The sequence below is a fragment of the Nannospalax galili genome, unplaced genomic scaffold (genome assembly GCF_000622305.1).
Source record: "Nannospalax galili isolate Female #2095 unplaced genomic scaffold, S.galili_v1.0 scaffold648, whole genome shotgun sequence".
Lineage (NCBI taxonomy): Eukaryota > Metazoa > Chordata > Mammalia > Rodentia > Spalacidae > Nannospalax > Nannospalax galili.
The window spans coordinates 3,762,919-3,779,647 of record NW_008360311.1 but is presented as its reverse complement, the minus strand read 5'-3'; the positions used below and the strand labels follow the sequence as shown (position 1 = coordinate 3,779,647).

Below are 16,729 nucleotides of genomic sequence, written 5' to 3'. Positions count from 1 at the left end.
GAGATCTGTGTAATCTCCTGGGCCTCTGTGCAGAGATTAGGACCAACACCTTCAAGGGAAAGAGGGGATGAAGTAGAAGGGCCATCCCCAAGAAAAACCCTTTAAGTGACACTGGTGAAGTGGCCTCAGGCTTCCCAGAGTTTAGTCTGCGAGTTTGATGGGAGGCAGGGATTCCTGACACAGGACCTAGCTGGACCCCTGTCTATAACCAACATCCTGCCCCTGGGAACCAAGACAATCTGGGTCTTCTGCTGATCTTGGTGTCTTCAGGGCCCAGGCGGAGTTTAGTAGGGGAGGATGGGGGACCTGGAGTGCTGGATCACTTCCCTGTTGATTCCTGTGCAGGGAAGCTCTGCACTGCTAGCTTGGCTTCTGTTAGAGAGCTAAGGGGACTGGAGTGCCCCCAAGGCCCCAGGGCCATCACACAGGGACACTAGCTCTGAGGGGTACTTGAGTCTGGGCGTAGTTGCTGTTTATTGGGAGCCGTTCAGAGGAGGATGCAATGGACAGGATGCTTCTGCGGTCTGTCTCCTTCAGTCCTCACAGTAATCTACAGATTCCCTACATGAAAGGTGTTCTTAGCTCCAGTTCATAGTGGAGAGTCAAAGAAGCAGACACAAGGCTGGCATTGCCCAGGAAGCACATGCCCTGTCTAGATTTGGGCCCAGAGAGGTGGGTCTTTGAAGAGCCCCCAGACTTCATCTGTAAGGCCTCTGCCCCATGCTAGGCCTCTAGGAGATGGGGAACATCTGCAATGCTACCAGAGAACAGATGGACTCTTGAACTCTGAGTCCACAGAGGACAGGGACCATGTTTCCAAAGATTTACCCTTTACAACCTGGGACCTTGAGGATCGGCCGCACTCCAAACACAGAGGACAGGGACCATGTTTCCAAAGATTTACCCTTTACAACCTGGGACCAAATGCTTTGTGAATTGCTGAGGGCTATGCAAATTCTATGCAAATCCAAGATGACTGCAGCTTAGTTTCCCAAGTGTGAAGTAACTGCCCAGAGGAATTATGGGTTTGGACTTCCCTGTCTAATACTGCTTTGGTGTCGTCAGAAAACAGAGGCCGAGTTCTTTCATTCTGCTTGTGGACAATTCTTGTCCAGATTTTGTCTCAGTGGAAATCAAATTGTAGTCACATGTTCCCTAAGAGGTGTTCCCTGGGAAAACAGGGTTCGGTGGAAACAGAAAAGCCACAGGTCGATGAGTAAACTGTTCCCGAGACGCCCTGGCTTTCACCAGGTTTGCACAGTGAGTACATGACGGCCTGCTGGGTACTCTTCCTAAGGCAGGAAGCTGGAGACGAGTTTTGCTGTAACTGCTGTCTTTTGGGTCTGTGATTCTGGATGTGGATGCGTCGTAATTTCGAAGCGGTGCCTCTGATGTGTGTCAGCACATTTCTAAACCTTGCTTTTTAAATTTCTATTTCTGATCTCCTTTCCACAGAGTCCTGGAATCTGGCAGCTTTAAAAGGCACTTGGCTTCTGCCCAGAAGCAAAAGAGGCCTCTGGTCGCAGATGCACTTTGGTGTCAGGACTCCGGGCTGCAGCTCTGCTGGTGGCTGGCTCTGCTCTCTAATCCCGTGACTGGTGGGAGAATGGGGGAAGTTACAGGGTCTTGCCTTTGGTTTGTCTTCTGGGAAAGGGCCAAGAGTACTGGGTAAACAAAACAAAATACCAGCCCTGGAGAGCCTGTGTCTTCCTTCTGGAAAGTTCCAGCAGCCAGCAGATTTCACAGAGGACAGGTCCCTAACCTCAGCACACAGTGAAACCGCACACGTGACTCCTCCCTTAGTCCAGGGACAGGTCCCACCAGGATGTCCCTGGCATCCCTCCTGGCTCAGCCCAGCAAGACTATCCAGTATTTGGAGAGTTGCAGAAACCCCTCCTCTCTCAAACAGCCTTTGGGATTCAGAAGACTATAACAACTCCACATGGCATACACAGATGCTCAGACACACACACACACACACACACACACACACACACACGGAGCCTTCCTTTCCTCCTCCAGAGAACATATATTAGAAATAAAATCTGAGGTCTAAGGACCCCACCTATACCCCACAAATGGGAAGGGAAGGGGAGGGGAGGGAACTGCAAGGCAGAGTTTACTTTTGCAAAAGGGTGTGTTGTGTGGCCAGTCAGACCCAGCAAGTACACAGAACTTGGAAGCTTGATAGGTTTTTAAAATTTGTGTTATGTGTATGAGTATGTTGCCTGCATGTGTGTGAGTGCACCCATGTTGTGCAGTGCCCAAGGAGGTCAGAAGAGGGCATCAGATTCCCCAGAACTGGAGTACGGATGGTTATTAGCTGCCATGTGGGTGCTGAGAATTAAACCCAGGTCCTCTGCAAAAACAGCCAGTGCTCTTAACCTCTGAGCCATCTCTCCAGCCTCTACTTGATAGGATTTTGTCCCTAATGTGAAAGTACTGTGTCTTTTACCCATTGACTGGGATCCAACCTCACAGTCTTTCCCAGTTGGAAAATTCAAAAGAATCAGTGCAAAGCCAGGCATGGTGGTGCACACCTTCAATCCCAGCACTTGTGAAGCAGAAGCAGGCAGATCTCTGTAAGATTGAAGCTAGCCTGGTCTATATAGCAAGTTCCAGGCCAGCTGGGGCTACAGAGAAACTGAAGGGAAACCTTTATTAGCCCCAAACCATAAAGCAATTCTTGCTTTGCAAATAAGCCAGTCCAGAACCCCATAAACCCCAACCATGAAGTTCTGCAAACAAGACCTTCTGAGACCCTTACTGGAGAAAGAATGCAAACCCTAGATCTTACACAAACCACTGAAGCTCCTGCTCCCATTTGGCCGAGTAGCTACCGCAGACCGTCCACAGTCGCCCTCATTAACTAGTCAACGTCAGTTTGGATTGTTGAGGTTGGTGATTTTGCTTTTCCACCTGTGACTCTTTCAACTCCTGATCCTAACATTTACAGGGAGAGAGTTCTAACCAGGGAGGGAGCTCTCTGTTCAACTCCTGATTCCCACCTTTAATCCCAGCACGTGGGAGGCAGAGGCAGCTGGATCTCTGTGAGTTCCAGGCCAGCTGGGGCTATAGGGAGACCCTGTCTCAAAAGACAACAAAAAACCAACCCTCCTAATTCCTAACAGAGACCTTGTCTCAAAACAACAAAGACTTGGTGCAAAGGAAGGAGGAGGAGCCCCACTGCCCGAGTCCATGGGGTTCAGGACTACATCAATCAGGGCCTTAAACAAAAGTCTCACAGGGTGTGGCGGGATTAAAAATCCATGGGGTTCGGGACTACATCAGGGCCTTAAACAAAAGTCTCACAGGGTGTGGTGGGATTAAAAGATTAGACGACACTGGTGGGCTGACATACATGCAGGCAATACACTCATACACATACAATAAAAATATTTTAAAAATATATTAAGATTAGAATTTCTTGTCATAAACCAAATTCTAAGTTTTACAGGGTTTGAAAGAAAAAATGAATACTGCTTGGCAATTCTGACTCGGTTGATTGGGATGCTGGCGGGACTTGATATACGCCATAAAGAGTGGGCGAGAGGGAAGCTGCTGGTCTGCCCATTAGTGAGCTTGTTCTTGGTGCCATGCCCCGAGTCTTGAAGCTTGCTTGGCATGCTGCTGCAAGGCAATTTCCCTTCTGGTGGCTCGGAACACTTGTCTGTGTGATGTTACATCGTGCATGCCTGTGTGCTTGTGCGTGTGCATGCATGCCTGTAGGGAAAGGTCTGATGATCCAAGGATAGCATAGGAGAGGGACCTTTCTCATTCAAACACAGTCTAGTCAGTAGTAGACTCCAGGCTGCACAGTAGGGAGATGAAAGTCAGTTGGCCAAGGTGAGCCACATAGAGGGCTGGGCTGGGGAGTGTGGACAAATGGACTTAGGCCCAAACCATAAAGCAATGCTTGCATAAAGCATCATGCCCACAAGGAATGGGGTTCCATCTCCTAATGCCTCTCACAACCTTCCCCAAAGGAAGTCAGAACCTTCTCATCTCCCACCCTGGGAATGGCCTGGGATCTTTGTCCTTGGACCTGCATGGGCTACTGAGGAAGTGCCAGGAAGATGGTAGTGGGACAGTGCTCAGAAGTGAGCACCGTGGGTAGAGACCACCTGGGAGCCGCAGAGGAAGTCCATTTCAGCTCTGCCAAATGTGGGACTGTCCCAACCCCACTCTCTGCCAGTGGGAGGGACCGACACATTCTAAAATGGCCATGAGAAGTATTTGACCATACCATCCAGCTCCTGACCAGAGACCCTATTGCTTCTGAGAGGAGAGAAGGCTGGAGACTAGCACACCACACCCCTCTCCTCCTGAAGAAATCAGATGGGCAGGCAGGAAGGCAAGCCCAGTCCGCGTAATTTGCCCTGGTTCTTCATCTTGACTGTGCTTTCTGACCCATTTTTAACACAAATCAGATGTGCCCAAGGTCACACCCTCGCCTGGTGCTGGCACAGCACCCTCTAGGATCTATGCGATGCAACCTACTCCTCATTATAGTGTGTTGGCCCCTCACAAGGCAGCAGTCTGTGTCTAAATGTCACCTCATATTTGTAAGGCACAGACTGGACCACTCATAGCCTGTGGGCAGAATAGCCTACATGTGGCACTGTGCCCAGAGAGGCAGAGGCCCAGTGTGAGGAAAGAATTTAGATACACAAAGAGGAAGACAGGTAAGGGATGTGGTAAAGAAAGTTGGTGATGCATCCTCACAGGCTCCTGGTGCCCAGAAAAATGCCCTCCTGTGAGAAAGAGAGTGTCTGCCTTCAGGAGCCATGCATCAGGCTGCTGGTAACATCTGCCAACATCGGGTGCACTGAGGGCCCATGACTCTTCCAGTTTGTACCACACTGAGCTGGCCTTGGGGAGGAACAGGCACAGATGCCATCTGGACAAGGTGCTCTGTCCTGGCCTGGTCTCTTGGACATCCATGGCAGGTCAGTCCTCCCTCAATGGATAATACTGCAGCCAAGAGGCTTAGGTGGGTCTCCATGGCAACTGTACCTGGCTCGCCTCCAGGTTCAGCAGGGAGCCCTGCCCCAGCCTCTGGGGACACACACGCCACAAACACCAGCCCAGCTGGGTCCCTCCTTCAGTCAGTGCAGTTTCCTTCATTTAAAACTTCCTGGAGACAGGAAGAACAGAAAGCAGGAGGCAGCCGGTGGCAGAAGAGGCGGAGGGGCTGTGAGGATGTAGTTCTCCCTCTCCCTCTGCTCTCTTGCAGCAGCCCAACTTTCTACCTTCCCAGAAAAGATCCACACTTTCTTCTCGAAGACTAGGAAGCAGAAGGCAGGACCCCACGGCAAGAGGTAAGAGCAGGTCTCCCCAGGAGGTAGCAGCTTCATCGCCCTCACCAAGAGCACCTGGCTGTGAGTTTAGGGAGGCTCCCTGGCCATCTGGGAACCAGAGAGCAGGCTGGGTCCAAGGCCCAGGTGGCACCTGGAGCGGCCTGTGAGGTTCCAATAAGATGTCTAGAGAGGAGGCCTGGGTGGGTTAGTGTGCGGGGAGGCGGGCAAATTCCAGGGAGATGGCCTGGCCATGATATTGGGATAAAAGGAGAGTTTTGGGGGGATTGTCAGCCCAGAGTTGAATCTTCAGTCTCAGAATGAGGAAGACTGCCTGACCATCATCCATCCATCATCCATCCATCATCCATCCATCCATCCATCCATCCATCCATCATCCATCCATCATCCATCCATCATCTTGGGCAAAGTGCTACATGCACACCCACCAAACAGCATGCTTCACCGAGGAGTTAGAATAGGTATCAGGAGACTTACATGTCTGGCTCCATCCATGGATCCATCAGTTCATGAACCCACCCATCCACCCATCCATCCATCTACCCACTTTCCCTTCCTTCCTTCCTTCCTTCCTTCCTTCCTTCCTTCCTTCCTTCCTTCCTTCCTTCCTGTCACACATCTATTTATCCATCCATCCATTACAGATGCTGGGATGATGGGTTCCCATGGCCTCTGAGATCCATGCTACTTCATTGGGGGACGGGAAGTGTTCACCCTTGCAGTGGGCTTTGAGGGATGAGCCTGGAATCAGACTCCTCTTGCCCCCAGGACTCAGAACAGGCTTGGAGGAAAAGTCATTGTCTTCAAGTCATTTTTGAGATGAAAAGTCATTGTCTTCAAGGACGTCCGGAAATAGCCTGGAAGAAAGGCTAGAGAGTGGCAGGGTGGTTGGTGTGATACAGGAAAGACAGAGGGCAAGAGGAGAGCGTCACCTAGGGGCAGAGGTGAGCATGTGCGCTTTTAATGCCCAGGCACCTCCACCTTTTTCTAGGAAGGTGGGGTTCAGTCTTCCACACAGTCACCAAATCACAGAGTTTGGGAAAAAGCCAGGAACAGGGTTGGGGATAAAGTCTGCAGAAGCTGTGTGGGCAGGGGGCTTTCTTTGCTATTCCCCAGACCCTTTGGGGGGGGGTCTGTGAGAACTCATTTTCAGAAAAAAATGTTTTGAAGTGAAATCAGTCTGTTGGATTATTGAGGAGACCAGCTCTGTAGAAATGCAGCTGTTGAAATAGTCTTAACAACTTATGACAGTGATATATGTACTTTTGTACGAATAGGTAGAAAGATAAAATCTAGCGGCAGGTCTACTAAATACCATGATTAGAGTAATGAGGCGCACACAGCGTTTCAAGATTAACAACTTAAAGAGTTGGGACTCTGTGATCTTGGTTGGAGGTCGAGTCACAGGTGCACAGATACTGCTGTGTCCCATGGCCCTCATTCATAATGGGAGGAAATGCTACATTTTAAATTAAAGGTGAAAATAAAGTTTTTCCAAGTTTATAGTTTGATTCTCCTCTGATCCCAGAGAAGCGCGAGCCCCTGCACTTTGGAGCAGTGACAGCCACACTTGTCCAGACTTATCTGAATTCACAGTGATGGGATACCAGCACCTCATTGCCCCTCTTCCAGGTGGGGAAACTGAGGCTTGGACACAGGCTGGATGTATCAGGGAGCGGAAGAGCAGAGAAAGTGAACTCGGTTTCTGTGCTACCACCAGCCCTCTCCCGCCAGCCCCCGCCTGCCTCAGCTGAGCTAGGGATTGACCAAGGGGTGGGGGACAGTCAGGCCACCAAGCATGTGTCTGCCTCCACACACCCTATTTTAAGCGGCACTAACATTCTGGGGAATGGGCTGCATGTCTGTGCAATCCTGTGTGTCGATAAAGAAAATAAGGTCTGGTTAGTCAGGGAGTGGGAACAGCGAGTTCTCAAGGGGAGCTTCCTGGGCATCCCCTGGGATGGTCCACACTGAAGCCAGAAGTGCCCTCCACACAGGAGTACTGTCCTTGTGAGCATTGCAGTGGCCTGTCCCCACTCCCTTCTGTCTCAGACTCCTGAGTGCCAGGACTATAGGGTCTCACCACCACACCTGGCTTTGTCTGATATAAATACACACTCCTTGAGGGAACCTCATGCCCAGTCTGGGGCTGGCATGCCATAGACACTTGCTCAGTGACTGCTGAGCACTGGGTGATGAGACTCCAGGTGGGCCCAACACATTTCCAAGGCCCCGATGCCTGTGGCCTCAGTGCCCGTGTCTGCTAGTGAAGTCCACAGCAGCCTCTGTGTGTGGAACCTGCAGTGGGGCAGGTGCTGGGGAGGAAGTGAACCCATCAGATGGAATGTGGGAGACAGCCTTCCACAGGAGGAGAGGGTTGTGCTATTTTTCTAACTTCTAAATTATGAACACCTGCCGACCAGCAGAAATGTTGGAAGTGCAGCAAACACCCAAACCCTCCAGGCAAAACAATCCTTTGTGTTTTGCCACATGCTTGTATGTGTATAAACACACATACATGTAGATTTTCTGAACAATTTGAGTGAAAACTTCACACACATCCATAAACACTTCAACACTGACCTTTAACACTCCCCTAAACCTTAATGCTGCTTTAATCTGAGGAAACTAACTTTCCTGACATCTACTTCATATTCAAATTCCTCAGTGGTCCTAATTCTCAAACCAAGGCTTCAACCCACAGTGATGAAATTGAGGCAGACTGTCACAACAGTGGACTGAACGGGGAACAGGCCTCGATGGGGTCTCTGAGGTCACCAAGGCACTGTCACAGACCCTGAGGTAAGCCAGAATATGAGAGGCCTGGAAGCTTGTCGGGAAGTGCTGCTCTGCCAGTGAGAAGGGAGAGAGGGAAGGGGGCAAACCAAGCCCCCAGGACAGGCCACACTTCACACACAGCCTGGGTGGTCCTGGAGTCTGGCTGGCCTGCCTGTCTCTAGACTGTCCTACTCCCTCCACCTCTCCCTCCCTCCTGTGCTCTTAAGACCTTAATCAGACCTGTCCCCCAGCCTCCTGAGGGAGCCGTCCAAGCCTGAGCCTGGCTAATGGAGAGGAGCAAGTTCAGAATGCCTGCCCCTCCCGGTGAGAATCCCCAGCTAAGACCTAGAAGCTCAGAGCCCACAGAGCTCAGGACTTGGGTGGCCTACCCCCTCTCAGCTCTGAAAAACCACCTGCTTCTGGAGGTCAGCTGGGGTCCTCAGGGAGGAGGGACCCTGCAAACCTCTGGCTTAGTCTGGCTTCATCCTGCCTGTGCTCAGGAGTCCAGGAGTGAAGGAGACATGGCTTCCCTGGGGTCTCTTCCCCTCCAGACCAGGGATGCGAGACTGGGATGTGGAATCCTTCCAGACAGGCCCACCCCCCTCCCCAAAGAAGGCATCACTGTGCAGGTGCCATCCGCAGACCCCATTTCCCAGAGGTGGCAACGGCAACACAGCCCTGCCAGGTGGGTGGCCCTGCCTCCAGGGGTAAGGAAGAGGCCGAGGGTGGTTTGGGGGGAGCCTTCCATGCGAAGACTGGGGTACCCTCGTGCAAGACCTCAACAGAGCAGGATGGACAGGGAGTGGGACTAGTGGGGAGACAGGGTCCAGGCTTTGGGCTAGGAGCCTGCACAGCCTGTACCGCCCTGTCCCAGCCAAGACCTCTGAAGCCAGGATCCCCAGAGTGACTCCCCTGGGCCAAACCGTTAGGAAGGGATGACTCACAAGGAAGGGAGCGGAACAGACTTAATAATCTGTTAGCTTAGTTTGTGACTTATATTTAGACATAAACTATATTTGTATGTAAAATTAATTTCATAGTATTTAAAATAAATGTGCATTTATAAAACATAATGTATGATTTGATGATAATTGTATTATCTCATTTAAAATAACAATTTTGTAACGTCTATATAATTATGATATATATTCATTGTTTATAAATATGTAAGTATGGGGGTTGGGGAGATGGCTAAGTGGTTAAGAGTACTGGCTGCTCTTGCAGAGAACCAGGTTTGATTCCCAGCACCCACATGACGGCTAATAAATGTCTGCAGCTCCAGTTCCAGGGGAAGCTGATGCCCTCTTCTGACCTCCATGGGCATTGCATGACATGGGTGCACTTACATACATGTAGGCAATACATTCATATACATAAAATAAAAACAATATTCAAAAAATAAATATATAAATATTTGAATAATGCATGGAAATATTTCTATATTTCTTATGGATATATATACATGTAGCAATAGCCTTTTTTATTTTTATTATTATCGGTGTGTGTGATGGGGGGCCACAAGTGTCACAGTCTCATGGGTCCCCTCTAGAGGCCAGTCCTTTTTCTGAGGGTGAGGCTGAGTGGGCCTCCTGAGTCCTGAGCTCTGAGCTTCTTGGGCTCAGCTGGGGGTTCTCATGAGGAGGGGGAGATCAGTTCTCTCCTTCCACCTTTCTGTAGGCTCCAGAGATGGAACTCAGGCCTCCAGGCTTGAATGGTAGGTGCCTTTACACACACCGCTATCTCTCCAGCCTCTGTTTACTTTCAAGCTTTTGTACATGTGTTTATTGTATATTCAGCAGAACTCCTCATCATACTCCCTCCCCCCATGAGTCACTCTTGTCCCACTAGGCAGTTTTACTACTTTTGTGTCACACACACTGTTGTGAATATAAAATCCAGGAACCCCAGATGAGGGAAAACATAGTATTTGAATTTCTAGGACGGACTTAATTCATTCAATACCCAGTTATGCCTATTTTCCTACAAAGAACAGAATTTCATTCTCCATCATTACAGACCACACCCTCCTTACCCATTCCTCTGTCGCTGGACATGTAGGTTCGTTCCATGACTTATCTACTGTGAATAGCAGTGAGTAAACACTCATGTGCAGGCATCTCTGTGACATGTTGACATATCCTTTGGGTAAACACCAGGAGTGTATCACTGGGTCATGTAGCAGATCTGTAGTATTTTGAGAAACCTCCATGCTGACTTCCATAGGGATGGAGGAGTTTGCTTCCCCATCAGTGCACAGGATCCTCTGTCCACATCCCCACCAACATTTGAAGAAAATATTCTTCATGACTGACATTCCAACTGGGGTGGGATGGAATCTCAATGTAGTTTTGATTTGCATTTCTCTGATGGCTTGTGAGGGTGAACATTTTTCCATCTGTTTATTGGAAGTTGTATTGAGAATTTTCCGTTAATTTTAGTAGCCCATTCATTGTGTTCTTTGATTTCTTGTTTAGTTGTTTAGTTTTTTTGTGTATTCTGTATATTAATTCTGTATCAGATGTGTAGCTGGAAAGTTTCTTTTCTGTAGGATTTCTTCACTCCATTAACTGTGCTGTAAGAGGAGCTTTATAACTTCAGGAGGTACCATTTGTCAATTGTCGGCCGTATTTCCTAAGTGACTAGAGTCTGATTGAGAAAGTCCTTGCTTATGCCTGTGTCTTGAGTGTTTGTCCTGCTTTTTCCTCTAACAGTTGAGTTTCTGGTGCTACACTGAGGTCTTTGATCAATTTGGAGTTGACGTCCTTCTGATGTTGCTCAGCCAGCCACATGAACACCTTGAGCTGAGGCTGGGGCTCCACCGGGTTGCCTTCTCCATCAGCCCACATGTCTGAAGCTTGCTCTCACTTTCAGCCTGCCCTCACCTACAGCTCCTTCTCTGATCTCCCTAATCACCTAGTGCCACCCCTCCCGAACAGTGCTGACTGTACCCTTTACCAGTCATGGGGCCTTGGCCCATGGATATAATGGTTTTACTCACTGGGCCTCATATCTCTTGGAGAGCAGGGTCTGGCTCTACACACTTTCATGCTGTGTCCCTCCACTGATTCGGATCCAGAGCCCAGCTGATGCTTGCTGGATGAATGAGTGATGGAGGAGTGCCTGGGGGGTGAGCTGGGATTTATCAGGGTGATGTCAACCCACACAATCCTAGCCTTGGGCTGGAGGCATTTGGAAGTGTGCTTTCTTGTTGGATTGACATGAGATGTAAGCATCTAAGAGTGTGTGTATTGTGTGTATATGTGCTGTGTGTTGCATATGTGTTGTATACGTATGTGTTGTATGTGTATGTGAACTTTGTATATATATAGATGTGTTGTGTATGTGTGCTATGTGTGAGTTGTATATATAGATGTTGTATGTGTATTGTGTATATGTGAACTGTATATATGTCGTGCTGTATGTGTGTACTGTTTGTATTGTATGTGTGTTATATGTGCATGTGCTGTGTGTTCTGTGTGTTGTAAATGTGTGCTGTGTTTATGTATGGTTATGTGTTTGTGTATGTTGCATGTATTATGCATGTATGTACTGTGGTGTGCTGTGTGCTTCCCCCTTAAATCATCACTGTGCTCGGCTGTGCATAGAATGTTTCCTGCTTTGTTTAGTGTCAGTGGGGTCTGGGAAACTAGTTCTCTGGGCTCAGCCATCAGAGTGTTAGGGGTTCTTGTTACTGACACATCACTTCTGTGTAATGCTTACAGCGAACCGTTTTTTACCACCGCTTCCCGGACAGCTGTCTTCTTTCCAGAATTAAGAATTTTGCCAGAGGTCATGGAGGAACAGCTGCCATGGAGGAACGGGTCTTTTTGGACAGGGCCCAATTCTCCTCTCTCTGCCTTCATCCTTGGGTCTCCTCTAACTGACAAGGGCCCAGAACCCACTTCTGCTCTGTCTCAACAGGGCCTGGGGGGCCATGTCCCTCATTCCATGGCTCCGGTGGAACGAGACCCTGCCCCGGCTGTCTGCCCGGAGCCCAGCTGAGATGGTGCTGGAGACCCTCATGATGGAGCTGGCTGGGCAGATGCGAGAGGCAGAGAGGCAGCAGCAGGAGCGCAAAAGCGCGGTCAGGAAGATCTGTACCGGGGTGGACTACAGCTGGCTGGCCAGCACACAGCGGCCCACCTACAACCTCAGCCCCGGTGAGCGGCTGCAGCTGGAGGATGTGTGTGCCAAGATCCACCCATCCTACTGCGGGCCTGCCATCCTCAGGTAACCCTGGCACTGCAGTGGGCACCAGCTGTGGCCCTGTTGGCTCCAGGGAGGGTGGGCTGCAGTAGCAGGGGTCTGAGGCCACCAGGATTAGAGGGAGGGGACATGAGTGACCCAGATATATGCAAGACAGAGGAAGGGGTAAAAGGAACTCTCAAGGTACAGGCCAGAGCGAGGCTTCGGTGGAAGCTGGAGGCAGCACTAGAGGCCATGGGGCTGTGATGGGTAGGGGCTCAAGGCCTGTAAGCTCTGCTCTTCCTGCTTGGGTTATCCTGATCCTGCCTGCCAAAACTGGATCCTTTCCTGAGGATGTTATCGTCAATGTTCCCTCCCCCCCTCCTCCCCCTCCCACCGTGCCTAGTTTTATGTGGTGCTGGATTCAAACCCAGGGTTTCCTGCATGCTAGGCAAGCACTTTACCAACTGAGCTATATCCTCAGCCCTACCATGCCTTTTTCTTTCTCTTTCCTTCTTTCTTTTCTTTCTTTCTTTCTTTCTTTCTTTCTTTCTTTCTTTCTTTCTTTCTTTCTTTCTTTCTTTCTTTCTTTCTTTCTTTCTTTCTTTCTTTCTTTCTTTCTTTCTTTCTTTCTTTCTTTCTTTCTTTCTTTCTTTCTTTCTTTCTTTCTTTCTTTCTTTCTTTCTTTCTTTCTTTCTTTCTTTCTTTCTTTCTTTCTTTCTTTCTTTCTTTCTTTCTTTCTTTCTTTCTTTCTTTCTTTCTTTCTTTCTTTCTTTCTTTCTTTCTTTCTTTCTTTCTTTCTTTCTTTCTTTCTTTCTTTCTTTCTTTCTTTCTTTCTTTCTTTCTTTCTTTCTTAATTGCCTGCATGTATGTGAGTGCACTGTGTCATGCAATGCCTTGGAGGTCAGAAGAGGGTATTGGAATCCCCTGGAACTGGAGTTAAGGACCGTTCATAGCCGCTATGTGGGTGCTGGGAATCAAACCCAGGTCCTCTGCAAGAGCAGTCAGTGCTCTTAACTGCTGAGCCATCTCTCTAGCACCTCGGTCAGCTTTCTTATACAACACAGAACCACCTGCCCAGGGGTGCCACCACCCACAGTGGGCTGGACACTCCCACATCACTCAACAATCAAGAAAATGCTCCACAGACATGGTCACAGGCCAGTCCAATGGAGGAAATCCCCAATTGAGGCTCCCTCAACCCAGGTGTATCAAGTTGACACTAAAGCTGTCCTTCCTCCTCTATTCCTCCTCCTCCCTCTTCCTCTTTCCTTCCTCCTCCTTTACCTCCCTCTCTTTCTTCCTCCTTTCTCTTCCTCTCCTTCTTCCTTCCTCCTCTTCCACTTCCTCTTCCTCTAGCCCAGACTGGCCTAGAACTTGCTATGTAGCCTAGGCTGGCCTCAAATTCACAGCAATCCTTCTGCCTCTGCCGTCCATCCCAGGCAGTCTCTCCAAAATTGGTGTCTTAATTACTGTGCTTCAATCAACCTTCACACTGGTCAGCCTGAGGCATGAGTGTGCGGCGGGGCACACACATGGCTCTGCATGTACATAGGAAGAGTTCACAGCCCTATGTACCAAGCACTTAGAGCTGGAGTTCCTGAATAGAAATGTCACCTCCCTGAAGCTGTGGCCCTCTAGCCCTGTCGCCGCTGAATTGGTGAAGTCAGCCCAACAACGAAGAATAATTTCAAAATAAGTTCTTTATCCACATTTCTTTCTGTAAAGAACAAATCCACAACAAAACAGGAAATTCCCCCAGACTCCCCGGGTCCCCCTTGTCCATCCCTCCATTAACAGTTGCACTTATTATGTACACCCAGGAGTCTCCCTGTAGCTAGCCCCAGTTGGCCTGGAACTCACTATGTAGACCAGGCTGGCCTCGAACTCACAGAGTTTGCCAGCCTCCTGAGTGCTGGGACCAAAGACGTGTGCCACCATGCCTGGGTAGGAGTTCTTTATTCTTTTCCACTGGTTTTTGTGACCTTCCTGCAGTTCCCCCTCCTTCCAGGCTGAGAGCCTGACCTCTCCGATTTTTCTGATCCTAAACCAGAAGCCCTTGGATGTATTTGCATGCTGGGGCCGAATCCTAGGCTGGTGTGCTGCACCCACAGTGAGAGGAGCCCTCTGGGCACCCCAGGGTAGAGGCCATGTCCTCACTGCCTGGCTTCACCACCTCTCCATGCCGCCTCCTTTCCTGGGTCAGGGAAGCTTGCCAAATCCTAGCTGTCAGTAGGGTAGAGGAAGCCAGGAATGAAATGGATACTTCCTGAGTTCTAGGCAAAGACCTTCTAGGCAGAGGAAACAGCTTGGGAAACACACAGGACCCAGGGGGTCACACCTGGCCTTCCTTGGAGGTGGAGGGCCTTGTGAAAGAACAGAGTTGGCCTTCACCCAAAAGAGGACACGGACTGGGGGAGGCGTGTTCCTGTGATTATGGACAGTGTCAAAACCAGGTGTGCATTTCAGAGCGATCACCACTGCAGATGGAGCAGGAGGGTGACCCCCAGAACCCCAGGCTGCCCCCCAGGTCACTGCAGCTTAGGTTGACGTCAGTCAGGCTCCCTGCAGAGGTGAGCGCATTAGACCTCAAAGGAAACGCAGGGTCCCCCTCACAGATGGGGAGACTCGGGCCAGGAGGGAGGGGGCCGAGGACGCCCAGGCCCCGGACGGCCCGGTCAGCTCAGGTCCCGCCCTGCAGGTTCCGGCAGCTGCTGGCCGAGCGCGAGCCCGAGGTGCAAGAGGTGTCGCGGCTGTTCCGCTCGGTGCTGCAGGAGGTGCTGGACCGGATGAAGCAGGAGGAGGAGGCCCGCAGGCTGACGCGCCAGTGGAGCCTGCGGCCCCGGGGAGGCCTGGCGCCCTTCCGGCCCCGCGCGCGCATCTCGCCCTTCGCCAGCGACATCCGCACCATCTCGGAGGACGTGGAGCGCGAAGCGCCGCCGCCGCCGCGCACCTGGAGCATGCCCGAATTCCGCGCGCCCCAGGCGGACTGAGCGCCGGGGCAGGGCCGGCTGCAGCAGGGCACGACGGGAGGGTCCTCCGCACCGCCTGGGTCCTGCCCGCAGCCCGGGGGCCCAGCCACCTCCTCCTCCGGACTCGAACCCGAGGCCGCGCCTGCCCCTCTCCCCGGGAGCCCGGCCGGGTCAGCTCCACCCCACCTCCTACCTACCGCGCTCCGGAAGGGACAAGAGCCCCGCCCCTGGCAAGACCCGGTTCTCCAACCCGCAGGATGCCCCCTCTCCCCCTTCCTGAGTAAAGATGAGGCACCGGATGGTGGCCAGCTGACGTCACCACTGCAGGGGAGCCTCAGCCTCGTGGGCCGAAGAGAGGTGGTAGGGACCAGAGAGACTCAACCAAGTCTTCAGCTAGTGAGAAACGGAGTCTCCCAAGGGCCACACTGCTTTTGCCTTAACTGGATGCCCCTAACCTGAGAGTGTTCCTGCCCCTGAGCCCTTGAATCCTGGGCTATGATGGGACAGGCTCAAGGGCTACATCTCTACCCCTATGGTCTGACCCTTTCCTTTCCACGCACTGGGGACTGGTGGGGTCAAGACGGTTTTGGAAAGGTAGCTAGGGTAGGTCAATTGACCCTGACTTCACCCACCCCACAGTGTCAAGTGGAATGAGGCTAGGTAGTCCCAAGCTTGGGCTTCAGATCCTTCAGACTTCCTGTCTAGCCCAGGCCTCGCAAGTCTAGGGCTCCTTCAGGTCACACCTGCTCTCCTGTCCTCCCTAGGAAGTGATGTCACCTGGGGCACCTCAGTGAAGTGTTCCAAGGACCCAGCTACAGCCTCAGCTCCAACAGGCTTCTGGTCTGAGAGTGGATTGCCACAAGGCAAATCTGGAAGGCCAAGTGGCCTCCCCACACCCTGGGGTTGAAGTGGGGTTCAGGGGGATCGGTGGAGAAAGTGCCCCAGATCCCAGGCATGCCTAGAAAATGCAAGTGGACCTTATTAATAGTCTAAATAAAATGCCAGAGGGAGATAAATCCCAGGAGGCAATGCAAGCATTCCACACCAAACTCGTGGAAAATTCTTTCTTCCTCCCTCCCTCCCTCCCCTTCTCCCCTCCCCGCCGTTCTCCTCCTCCCTCCCCTTCCTTCTCCTCCCCCCTCCCCTCCCCTTTCTTCCTTTTTCTTCTTTTCCTCCAAGACAGGGTCTGGTTGGCTGGTCTTGAACTTTTGGGCTCAAGTAGTTCTCCTGCCTTAGTGTCTTCAGAGCTGAGGGGACAGGCAAATGTGTCTGTACTCCTGTTGAGCCATCTGGTTTTGGGTGACTTCACTGGACTCTGCAGAGACTCACAGGAATGTGGACTCTCATTCACCACTGAAAGGAGTTGATTGGGTTATTAACGTTTGTAGAAGTTGAAAATCACCTCGAAATAAAAACACACCTTAAACACGTCTTTTACCGGAAGGCACTGAAAAGTTCATTGGCTTGCCAGACTGG

At 50.9% G+C, this 16,729-nt stretch overlaps 1 protein-coding gene across 1 annotated transcript; it reads left to right on the top strand.

Moving 5' to 3' along the window:
- The first annotated feature begins 964 nt into the window (after window positions 1-964).
- Window positions 965-16,309, top strand: Rd3 (retinal degeneration 3, GUCY2D regulator). The gene is made up of 4 exons (XM_008824818.2): window positions 965-1,260; window positions 5,237-5,321; window positions 12,018-12,326; window positions 14,983-16,309. The coding sequence occupies exons 3-4, from the start codon at window positions 12,031-12,033 to the stop codon at window positions 15,272-15,274; spliced, it is 588 nt and encodes a 195-aa protein (XP_008823040.1). The 5' UTR covers window positions 965-1,260; window positions 5,237-5,321; window positions 12,018-12,030; the 3' UTR covers window positions 15,275-16,309.
- The last annotated feature ends 420 nt before the right edge of the window (window positions 16,310-16,729 follow it).

Excerpts from the sequence above, each read along its gene's own strand:
- Rd3 (XM_008824818.2), top strand. The coding sequence starts at position 12,031 with ATGTCCCTCATTCCATGGCTCCGGTGGAACGAGACCCTGCCCCGGCTG. Across the intron at positions 12,327-14,982 it reads TGCGGGCCTGCCATCCTCAG|GTTCCGGCAGCTGCTGGCCG; the intron begins GTAACCCTGGCA and ends CCCGCCCTGCAG.